The 11,586-nt window shown below is 34.2% G+C and overlaps 2 protein-coding genes across 2 annotated transcripts; one reads left to right on the top strand and one right to left on the bottom strand.

Annotated features, from left to right (window-relative positions):
- Positions 1–761: 761 nt before the first annotated feature.
- LOC141668488 (transcription factor bHLH63-like) lies at positions 762–3,402 on the top strand. Its single transcript, XM_074475380.1, has 7 exons — positions 762–1,532; positions 1,667–1,921; positions 2,031–2,165; positions 2,281–2,352; positions 2,435–2,644; positions 2,724–2,826; positions 3,217–3,402. Exons 1-7 carry the CDS (start codon positions 1,011–1,013, stop codon positions 3,252–3,254), a joined length of 1,335 nt encoding a protein of 444 aa, XP_074331481.1. The 5' UTR covers positions 762–1,010; the 3' UTR covers positions 3,255–3,402.
- Positions 3,403–5,790: 2,388 nt separating this feature from the next.
- On the bottom strand, positions 5,791–10,297 carry LOC141667356 (universal stress protein PHOS32). Its single transcript, XM_074473799.1, has 5 exons — positions 9,955–10,297; positions 9,633–9,712; positions 6,384–6,502; positions 6,222–6,298; positions 5,791–6,131 (listed from the first exon to the last, which is right to left on the bottom strand). Exons 1-5 carry the CDS (start codon positions 10,178–10,180, stop codon positions 6,106–6,108), a joined length of 528 nt encoding a protein of 175 aa, XP_074329900.1. The 5' UTR covers positions 10,181–10,297; the 3' UTR covers positions 5,791–6,105.
- Positions 10,298–11,586: the final 1,289 nt, after the last annotated feature.

Below are 11,586 nucleotides of genomic sequence, written 5' to 3'. Positions count from 1 at the left end.
CTCTCTATGGCCAATTCCATTTTTATAAGTGCTTGGAATGTAGGTTATTATTTTGGTTGTTATAGAAAGCGATGGAATGCATCAGATCAAGAAATTCATTTGGGTGGCTATCTACATTTATCCAGGACCCAAACCTGCTCATGGCCGATACGCTGTGACATGATCAGAACAGAGCTTGGAAATAAATATCAACTTCACTTTGAAGTTTTCTTTTCTTCTGCTAATCACTATGAACTTGCTTAAGAATACCTCTAGGCATTCACATAATCAGAACTTTATAAAGCTCCTAACTCAATTATTCAAATTTATTTATTGTTCATATAATACTTTGTTAAAGCCTTCAACTTAAAATTTTAGATGAATTATTTATTTAATAATAATGAATTATTATGCCTCTATGCCAAACTTTAGGTGCTATCATAAATTTACCATTTAGAAACTATACTCCTTTTAGAAATCTTGATAAGTCCACAGCATCATATTACTATATTCAGAAGATTAGTCTATATATAATCCTAAGATACTATGATACTAACAGTGTTATTAATGATTAATTCTAATGATTAACTCTAACAATATTGTAATTATGTTTTGAATAATACTATGATACTAGAAATAAGACCCTTGGCCTTTCAAGCCTCCAAAATCTCCTTCTCACTCAGACACTCCCACGTGGCAGTCATGTCAGTGTGGGCCCCTTTACCCATTGCCTCACAGCCCTCACCTTACAGTTACATTCCATTCCATGGCTTACTTCCCCTGTCCCCAGTGCCACTCCTTCTCCCACTGTTGTCTATTTAACTCTCTCTCTGTCTAAGTTCTCCCTACCACAACTTCTCTCCTTTAACACAGAATATAAAGATTCATATACACACAAACAGATATACCAATTGCATTGTTGTTTTTTGTTGAGGAAGTAAAGTAGCCAAGACCAGCAAGCAGAGTTGCCTGATCTTCCTTACACAACACTGAAAACTAGCTTAGCATTTCATTACAAAGAAAAAAGAGTCATGAATGCCTTACCAGAGATGCTTCAATGGCTTAACTCGTCCGCTAATGGAACTGACTTCAGTAAGCTTCAACGCCAACAAGCCCGAATGAACCGGCAACAACAACAAAATCAAAGTTTTATCAGTGGAAATGATCAGCATGCTATGCATTCTATACCTGAAGCTGAAGCTGCACAGTTTCAGTCATTGATGAATGGTGACCCGGTTCTTAGCAGGTTTGGGAACAGAGCGGTGAAGCCTGATCCAGGAATGGAAACTGAGTGGCCGCTTTATGGAAAGATGAGTGGAGATGATCATTTGGGATTAGGAGCTTGTGGATATGGAAATGTCAGTGGAGTTGAGTTGAATTATGCAATTTCAAGGACTACTAGTTGCCCACCGGTAGTTGCAGCTGCTGCAATACCAGAGGCCGCGGGTAGCTTTAATAAAGGGAGAGCGCCAAGTTTGCTGGGACAAAGGAGCTCTACAATGGGAACAGAGAGTTTCAAGAAGCGGAAGGCTGATGATAATGATGACCAAAAGGTTTGTGAATTGGCAGTTTTTTTCCCATACACAGACACACTAATGTCCCCAAGTATAGACAAATATTGATTTTGAAAATTTTGAATTCTGTAAACAAGTCTAGGACTGTACACTGAGATAAATGTACTTCACAGGGGCAGTTTCAGATAGCTGAAGAACGGAGCATGAATGAAAAGAAGAGCAAAGGATGTACTGAAGAGACAGATTCGAAGATAACAGACCAGAACAGCAACAAAAGTAGCAAAAAACATAGCAGTTGTAATAACAAAGGAACATCTAACGATACTACAAACGAGAATTCCAAGAATTCTGAGGTTAAGAAGCCTGACTACATTCATGTCCGTGCACGTCGTGGTCAAGCAACAGACAGCCACAGCTTAGCTGAAAGAGTAAGTCTGAATAATCAGTTCTCTTTTTTTTTTGTTGGGGGGGGGGATGGGAGTTGTAGATTTCTGTAACCTTCAAGGTGTTAAAAGACTTTGTTTGTGGATTATGCAGGTCAGGCGGGAAAAAATCAGTGAGAGGATGAAATATCTGCAAGATTTAGTACCAGGTTGCAATAAGATTACAGGAAAAGCAGGAATGCTGGATGAAATAATCAATTATGTGCAATCTCTGCAAAAACAAGTAGAGGTAGATTTATGTATAATGACAAAATTAGTTACTACCAAGTACTTGCTAAACTACATAAAGTATCATTGGTGTTTCACAAACCCTTGCCTAATCCAGTAACTTTTTGTTTTGCTAGTTTCTATCGATGAAATTATCTACTGTCAATCCGAGACTTGACGTCAACGTTGATAATCTCTTCACTGAAAAGGTAAGGACGAAATATAGTAACATCAGATAAAAGCTCATGCAAACTTTTCTATATTAACTCTGTTTTTCTCTAAAATTAACAGATGTTTCCTGCTTGTACATCTAATTTCCCCACCATGGGGCTATTGCCAGAAGTAGTTACTCCACCATATCTTCAGTGCAATCAACTACAACAAGTCGCTACATGTTCTGGACTTGATCTGGACACAAACGCTGCTAATATTGCACTTAAGAGAACAACTAGCGCGCCTGTATCCATAACAGAAACATTTTTCAATCCTTCCTGTTTCAACGTAATTTTCCCAGCTCAGCTCTCTTTATAAGAAAAATTGCTGTCTAGATGTCTAATAAAGATGAGTACATATATTTCAGCAATTACAACACTCCGATACTTGGGACCTGGAGCTGCAAAATCTGTACAATGCAGAATTTCAACAAGGAAGATCAACAAATTATCCATCTCAACTATTCACAGGTATTGGCAAACTCCACTTCAATCTCAATCTGGTTTACTTGGTTTTTTGCGAGTCCTATAAGGTAAAAATGAAATAAACAAAAGCTACTGTGCAAAGTAGAGACCACAAAGAACCCCATACACATGTCATGTAATAGTCATCAATAATGGATATGTTTAATCATCATTAGTAACAATGCATTACATACTAATGGGTTCCCAACATTGAATAATTCATCAGATGGTCCATATGGTCTGCTAGTAGTGACCACTGGATTAGAAGTGGTTGAGTCGATAAATGACTGATAATAGTCGGGGTTTTAATCATATATTTAGGTAGTCAGCATCTGGAAGTAGATAGATATGCTAGTTTTCTATGAGCTAATGTAAAAAATATCTGGCTGATTGCAGGTTCCATTGACGGCAACAATCTACGGATGGAGATGTGAAACAGAACTATGTATACAAATCGAAATCATGATTTAATCCGAAGCTCTTCGATTGAAATTCAATTTTGCTGCTTCAAGTAAAAGCATATATCTTTGTATACTCAAACTGTAAAGATAATCTATTGAATACAACATTTTTTCCATGTAATGTGGTATGTATTATTTCGCAATCCTAAAATATAGTCAACTTCACAAAATAGCTAGAAATCGGATACCTATGGGTGCAAGGGTAGTAGCCACAGAAATAATAAAAAATTTATACGGAAATTTGAAAATTTGCAAGTCACTGAGAAAGCAATTGTGTCACTTTTTAGGAATACATTGATTCATAGACGACATTTAGTGGTAATAGATAAGAAACACAAAACTTCAGGCCACTGTCAAGTAGCACAAGTTGTTACTGGTATCGATTGTGGAAAGAAGCCTGAGAGCAAGTCTGAGCAAGGTAACGAATTGTTACCAACAAGAGCCAGACAATAAGATTGAGGAATGAAACCTGAGAGCAAGTCTGAGCAAGGTGTTGAACTGTAAATAAGAGCTAAAAAACTAACGGGTGTGGTTCCAATTGAATAACAGAAAAAAAATGCTGATTGAGACACTAATAATTGGACGAATGGGAGCAGGAATATAGTGGATGCGTTATTATTGAAACTGAGGGTGGACATGACAATCTACCCTTCTTCAACAATTGAATTAGTTTCGACAACATTCATGACCCACCATTCAGGCTTCAACTTCATCAACCATCAAATCTCATCATTTCACTTCTAATAGGTCACACCATTCAGTCTTTAGCCTCATCAATGAACGACCAGACATCTGAATATTATCTAATCACAATCTAATCTCATCGCTCAGGTCTTACACTTCATTAATGAACAGCAAGAAATCTGAAAATCACCTACAATAATCTTATTCCTTACCACTTACCCTATTAAAGAAAAAGAACACAATAAATAGAGGAAGATGAAGATCCTTATCTACATTTAGTCCTATTTGAATGTGAACCTTCCGGAAGGAACGAAAATTTATAAATATCTTAGAGATTCCCTAAATCAATATAAATAGTAAGCCTAATCATTTTTCTCCAGGAAAACTTTTAAGAAGCATGTTTACATTATATTTGATTTACAGGGAACTCTCATTTTGCATACACAAGTCCTCTTTTCTTTAAACCTACCAGTAGCAGTAGTTTACATATGCTAGGTAACTTCTACATGATCAATGTAATACTTATGTGCACCTAACCTTCCTTTTCAAGTTTTAATCCAAAGAAAAGCCCTTCTGAGTACTGGAATGCACCAAGGAATCTGGGGCCCAATAAGGTATCTTTTCTTGTCACATTTCCTCTACATTTTCAAGTTATAACTAGCACAAATGGTGTAGGACAGGCTTCACCCACAACCCGCAATTAAGACCTCCTTGATTCTCTTTGCCTCGTTAGCTAGTGAGATTTGATATTTTGCCTTTTCTGAGGCCCACTTTACCTGGTGTGAAAATTTTCCAATTCCCTGAGATTTCTCTCTCAACTTTTCATATAACGCTCTTCCATGTTTACAGCAAAACTACAGAGAGATTTTCTAGGTTATCAACCTGCATAGCTACTATTAAGATAATATAATATTTATGGCCATAGAGCCTGGATAAGCTAAGACATGGTCACCTGTTCGATCTTAAAGAATATTCTTAAATTTCTGGACACGGCTTAAAGTTATTTTATTCTGCAATTACATGACAGACAACAAGTAGTCAAATTCAATTTTCAATTTCTTAGTCAGTATTCTCACATATTCTGTCGCTTTCTGCATGATATTACAATCAGCATTCATGCTTGCCTTTCTTTTTGAGAGGTCAATATTTATAATCACGGTGCTTAAGGGATAAGGTATCTCCGTATCTACCTCAAGTGTTTAAGGTGTAAGAACACTAGGAAAGATTCTCACTAGACCACCTTTACCACCACGATTAAACTGTAACTGGAAAGATGAAGGCTTGTTAAAGTGAAATCTCCCTGCATCTCTAGAACCTAATGAGGCTTGGTGTATTATAAGAAGGGGCCTATAAGGATCAGCCAGGTAATAGAAGTAAAGTAAGGAAGTTCGATCTGATCGGTATGTATATTTATAGTTAGGTCAGTACTGCTGATTTAATAGTATATGAGAAAGTAGTTGTCAAAATGTTTAACAGATCTATAAATTGAAAGTCCCATTGTGTTTTAATCAATGTTGCTTTCTAACATAAATTTACAGAAAAGGTATTCACAAATCTTAAGTGCAATCTACCACCAAAACCTCTCCCTCTCTTTCTATTAAAAATTGTCTATCTAGGGGTTTTTCTCTTTGGAATTGGATAATCTGTCTAGAAACCTAAACAATGGCATACTTGAAATCACCTACTAATTATATCAGATATTGTATAATGAAGACAACGCTATGTAATTTATAATGTAGAACATTATTATAACTGTAAACAATAGCAATAATATTTTGATTTTCAAGGAAGCAAGTTCTCAAAAAGCTGCGGTAACTTGCACATATAATTTGAATACATGAATTATATTAATAAACTGAACAACAAGGATAGCAACACAACTAAATTAGAAGTTTTAAAGTCTTTCTTATAAAGCTAGTTACACACAGAATATGCAATAAAATTTCATAAGCAACAAGTAATACATACATAAAATCTCCATCAACTAATCAATATTGGTTTTTTTTCCTAAAAAACAGATGTCCATTGTCTTGAAGCAAACCTGTCATCATCACAAGACCCAACACAGCCACCCACAATGTTGAAGAGACGAAGACTTGTCAATTCTTCAAGATGACATTCCATATTGCTCACAATTTAATTAAATCACAGATTCTTCACCAGCTTCTGTTATCCCATCCAAACAAAATTATTCAAAAATCCACAACTTATACATATATAATGGTTGCAATATGCTACAATAAACAGATATTATACCTTTTCCAGGAACAATAATAACTGGGGCAGATTTACAATGGTGAAAACAGTGCTCACTCACACTTCCCTGCACAACACTGAGAATCACCAAAGATATAAGACACAGAAACATACACATGAGTTCGTATGATTAGGGACAAGACAATAAAAGAGAAGTATTGCCTTCGTAATAAGCTTCTGCCTCTGGTTCCTAGAACTACCGCTGCAGGCTTCAACCTCTCTGCTTCCTTGCAAATTGCTTTACCTGCATCTCCCTCCACAATGCGGGCCTTTGTTTCCACCTGATAAAGATGAAATTACTTGAAGAAAAATGTTTCTAATATATAAACAATATCCGTGTCTGTTTAGAAGGCACTCTTAACTTGATACATTATGTTAAGAAAGATGATTACTTGCAAGCCATTAGTTTGCTTCCTCTAAGTACCACACACACAGTGGCAGAAGCAACTTTCAGCTTACTCTAAAGATATACATTACAATTTTAAAAACATTGCATAGTCTGATCCACCTAAATCCAAATGGGGTCTGTAGACCAACGGAATTTTACTACTAATTATTTTATATTTTATCAATATGTCAAACTTGATTAACACTTTAACCGGTAATAAACTTTATATTTTTTAAGTATTGATTCATGTACAGAATTTAGACAAACTTGATTTTTCGTCTCAGTTTTAATAATTTATAGTCATAATTTAATATTGAGATGTCCTACCCTACAAAAATTTTCTAGACAGTTGGACCAGCTTTGAACTTACTCTAAAAAATTTCCCTAAAATTTTAAAAATTTAATTACACTTAACATTATTTTCTTATGAAGCACCCAACAGATATGAAACTTGGTTCCACCCCTGAAAAATTAGTAAGCTTTAGATCATAGTAACAGGACAATTCTCAACCAACTAGAATAATTTAAATTCTCACTTATTATTTGTTACTACAATATAATTTCAAATAAGATTTTTTATTTAATCAATCTATTCTGACCATACACAAACAATAATGACTTAGTTCTAGCTCTTTCCACTAGTAAAAAAACTCTATAAACGTAACTTACAATTTTATAAAGTTCATAGAGTAAACAGTATTTGGTTGTTATAACCATTTCACTGAAGCCGGCAAATATCTAATTTCAAAACACTCTGAACCGCACTTGGCATTAAATTAAGTGAACTATAGTGACTGTACAAGTTCCAAGATGCACCTTGGAACAGATTAAAGTAGATATTTAGATATAACTTTGCATTTCATTTAATCTTCCTCTATTATATGCCCATAAAAAATAGCAAAAATTTACATTGTATACTAAAAGACCAGATTTACAAAAAAAAAATGTTATTTTAGATGGGTAAAAAGATACTGATAAGTCATAATAAAAATAGTCTTCAAGTTGAAGATTTAGTGTGCCTTTATTAAATGATATTATTGTGACTTATTTTTCTATATATAAACACAACCCAGATAAGTTGAGGTACTCGTTTCTACTCCTAGGTGCTGAATAGCCCTACATCTAAATGCACATTATGCCACCTTTTTTCATATTATAGTGATGTCTCTTGCAATATGTTTTCCCTTCATATTAGTGGTTCAGCCAGGTAGTTGCATTTATTTGGTGTATTATGATAAATTTTCAATTTGTCTACAAGTTCATGTTGAAAGTGCACATGAGGTGTTGAAACATAATATTGTGTACTTCACAAATCCTTCAGAAAACTAATGTCCTGACTTCTGAGCAAGGAGTAATACTTAAACCTTCTCACTTTATACCCTAAAGGTAATGCATTACCAAATTAAATCTCCTACTTATTCAATCACAAGGGTATTACAATGATCCGGGATTAGATGTAGTAGTCTAACAAGAAAAAAATTGATGCAGTAGAAGAGATAATATGCACACATACTCAAAAGTCACAAAATAGATGCAGTAGAAGAATTGATATGCACATACAAATTCTAAGCCATAATCCTCTCCTAGGTCCTAAGCAATTTCTACCATCTCAAATGTTTAGGCCAACTAGCAACTAGTTATCTACCACATCCATTAATCTACAAGATACAAATAATAAACTTCACTCACATCTGGAATGACCTCTGCATTAACATATAGTTTGTTCAGCAACTTCTCATGTACAGCTAATATATATACATCTACTTTCTGATAATTTGGTGTGTATGTGTGTGTCTAGAACCAAATTGGAAACAAAGTAGGGACCTCCTAGGCTCTCTACTCACTTGGAAGGCTGAAAGTAGATAACCAACAAACAGCACAAGTTATCGCAAACATCTTAATTTGTTGACAATGTTAAGAATGAAGCTATTAAAAGTTATAGATGCAAAAACAAACAGTAAAGATATAGATGCATAAAAAAATGGCTCATCAAGAGGTGATGGGAAACAATCAGAAAAGTAAGCCTCCAACTAGAGAATGTGACACCCTTTAAAATTAACATTGCTGACTTTACGTGCTCTGATAAGCACCGACCTGGGTGAAAGTACCCAGGTAATCAATACTTTTTGTGTTTAAGTGTTCTATCCGAGTAAACCTCGACACACAAGGAAACTGGGCATAATGTGTAACCTATTTTAAGTTATAGTAGAACAGATACAAATGAAAGGAATTATGCACAAATCACATTATTACATAAATTATATTAAAAAAAATAAAAGCTTTGGCTTTTGAGTTGTAAAATTATCTAAATAATAAGTAACTAGCATGTAATCAACGTACAATCTATTAAATGGCTTATAATTTACCATGGGCAGGCCGCAGGATTTAGAAAAATGGTCATAAATAAAGCCAAAAAGTTTGTCAGTCACTACAATATGTTGAGGTTAATTGACAACTCTAGGTGAGGGATTTATATAGTCGGCGTCTCGGTGACAAATGGCAAACCTCCTTTATGTAAGACTTATATCACTAATCCATTATTACATATTACGAAATATAACGAAAGTGCTTCAGAGTTAGCCGCCTGAGTATTGTTAGAATTAAACTCCTACACGAATCTTTGGAGCTAGCCGTCAGGCCTAGAAACAAAAAACAAACTAAGTTTTGATTGTTTTTAGTCGCAGATTGATGGAGTAGTTAACTAATTATTAAGTGGCAGGACCAAATAATATATTACTAAAGAACATTAGTACTGGGTACAGTTTGAATAAATTTCACAATCACATACCATGTACACATAGACAGACACATGAATTGTTTTTCTATGTGCTTTAGGCCCAGAAAACAGAGAACAGACTATGTTTTTATTGTTTATTGTCATGAACTAAGCATATGGTTTTATAATGGCATGACAAAAATAAACTAATACAACAAGACAATAGGATAGTTGCATATACAGTTCACAATCACATGCATCAACTAAAAAATACTATATCGAAATTCGAAAGAAGAGATAAACTAACCATAGCAACCTCCAAAGCCTCGACCGCAAGCTTCTCCATAAGTGTTTGTGTTGCCACATACACAATCTCGTTCTTCAAACCTTAATCACAAATAAATCACAAATACAACGAATACATTAATACACACAACTACTGACAAAATATCTACTGTTTGTGTATTCAATCATCATAGATAAATAAGACTATATCATCATAAAATTGTACATTAAAACATCTATACAGTAATGATATCGGGACCGGAGATTTTTATTAATTTATCGAGATTAAAAATACATCAAGACCAGACCCAAAAAAAATATTATTTTATCGATGCAGGACTTACTAGAAACAGCATGAACGAGATGAATAGTGTCAGCGAGACGACAGAGATGAACAATAGCCCAATCAAAAGCGTGTTTACTGTTAGGACCATGATCTACAGCAATAAGTATGTCTCTACCACGGCGGCGCTCGCCGGTTTCTCTCTCTAGCTCCGGCTCAGCTCTTAGCTCCGGTAGCTTAATCTCCGACCACTCGAACACTTCTACGTCTTCGGCAACTATGTCCATTTTTGAGTTATCTTAAATTATTATTTGACGTTCAGACAGCTGTAGTTTCAACTCCTGTCCAGTTCGTATATGATTGTATGTTCTATTATTGTGCGTGTCCGTGTATTAGTGCGATGACCGCTGGGTTGACTCGTGTTCGAATTGGTTTTCTCAACTTTTAACTTATTAATAACTACCGTCAGAAAATAAATAATCGCTACATCTCGAAAATACTACGGATTGTTAAGCAAGAAGAACCGTGCCTGAAATTTGTCCGGTTCAAAATCAGAAAAAGTGCCCCAACAAAAAATATTGATTAAATAAAGTTATAAAATAAAATACAGTGAATACATAAATTACTGTGATGATATGATCCAAACTAGCATAAGAATATCTCCGATGATAAAATGCAAAATGGTTGGCTATGATAATTGGCTATAATGGTTGGTTATCACCCCTTAATAAAATTTTAGTTAAGAGGTTGATATACACTCCAATGAAATTATCTACATTGTGATTATATAAAATTATACCTAAAGGTTTTCTTGGTTGGCCAAATATAGCCAACTAAAAATGATTGTCTATAATTTTTAGCATTGGAGATGCTCTAAGAGACGAGTCACTGACTGTTTTCTAACAATATATCAAAATTTAACGTATAAAGTTTTTCAATTTTAAATTTTCGCGATTAATAAATAAAATATAGTTCTTAATAATTTAATTAAAATATATAAAAATAGCATTGTAAATAGTTTATGTTCAATGAATATTTAGATTCATGAATGATGATTTATTTTATTACAATTCTTAGTCTTATTCTTTTTTCAGCCTTGATGATTCTGATAATAACAAATATTTTGATTGTACGTGATTTCTAAGTCAAATATGTTTATCATTTACGTAGTTCATATATATGAATGTAAACTGATAAAAACTTGTTGTATATGATGTAGAAGATATCTCAGTCCATTCATAATTTTCTCGTGTTGAAGTGCCAGTATAATGTTGTTAAATTATTTGCGGCAATGTTTACTTAACAATATATGCATATCTACTATTTATACATAAGATATGTATTTCAGAATATGTTATGTCATTGCGGTCAGTGTCACACTACATATTATTTTTGTTAGATATATTTGATAATGTCATGGCTAATATAATTTATGTTTAGATTTCAGATCTTACTTAACAGGACAAATCAATACTTAACTGTTGATCAGTACTTATACTGGAAGTCAGGACTTAAGGATATCAGTACTTATATTATCAGGAGATAATCATCAGAAGTTAGATATCAGAACTTAAGTGCTGAAGGATGATCAAAGAAAGGACAGTAGCTGATTAAAGGAAAGAAGATCGAGATAAACATAAGAAGAGATATGCATGAAGAAGGAATTCCGTGAAGAATGGAATACTTGGAAGAA

The sequence above is a fragment of the Apium graveolens genome, chromosome 6 (genome assembly GCF_009905375.1).
Source record: "Apium graveolens cultivar Ventura chromosome 6, ASM990537v1, whole genome shotgun sequence".
Taxonomy (NCBI): Eukaryota; Viridiplantae; Streptophyta; class Magnoliopsida; order Apiales; family Apiaceae; genus Apium; species Apium graveolens.
This window is presented reverse-complemented; position numbering and strand designations above follow the sequence as displayed.

Excerpts from the sequence above, each read along its gene's own strand:
- LOC141668488 (XM_074475380.1), top strand. The coding sequence starts at position 1,011 with ATGAATGCCTTACCAGAGATGCTTCAATGGCTTAACTCGTCCGCTAAT. Across the intron at positions 1,533-1,666 it reads ATGATAATGATGACCAAAAG|GGGCAGTTTCAGATAGCTGA; the intron begins GTTTGTGAATTG and ends TGTACTTCACAG. Across the intron at positions 2,645-2,723 it reads TCAATCCTTCCTGTTTCAAC|CAATTACAACACTCCGATAC; the intron begins GTAATTTTCCCA and ends CATATATTTCAG.
- LOC141667356 (XM_074473799.1), bottom strand. The coding sequence starts at position 10,180 with ATGGACATAGTTGCCGAAGACGTAGAAGTGTTCGAGTGGTCGGAGATT. Across the intron at positions 9,713-9,954 it reads TCTCGTTCATGCTGTTTCTA|GTTTGAAGAACGAGATTGTG; the intron begins GTAAGTCCTGCA and ends TTTGTGATTAAG. Across the intron at positions 6,299-6,383 it reads GGCAGAAGCTTATTACGAAG|TGTTGTGCAGGGAAGTGTGA; the intron begins GCAATACTTCTC and ends GGTGATTCTCAG.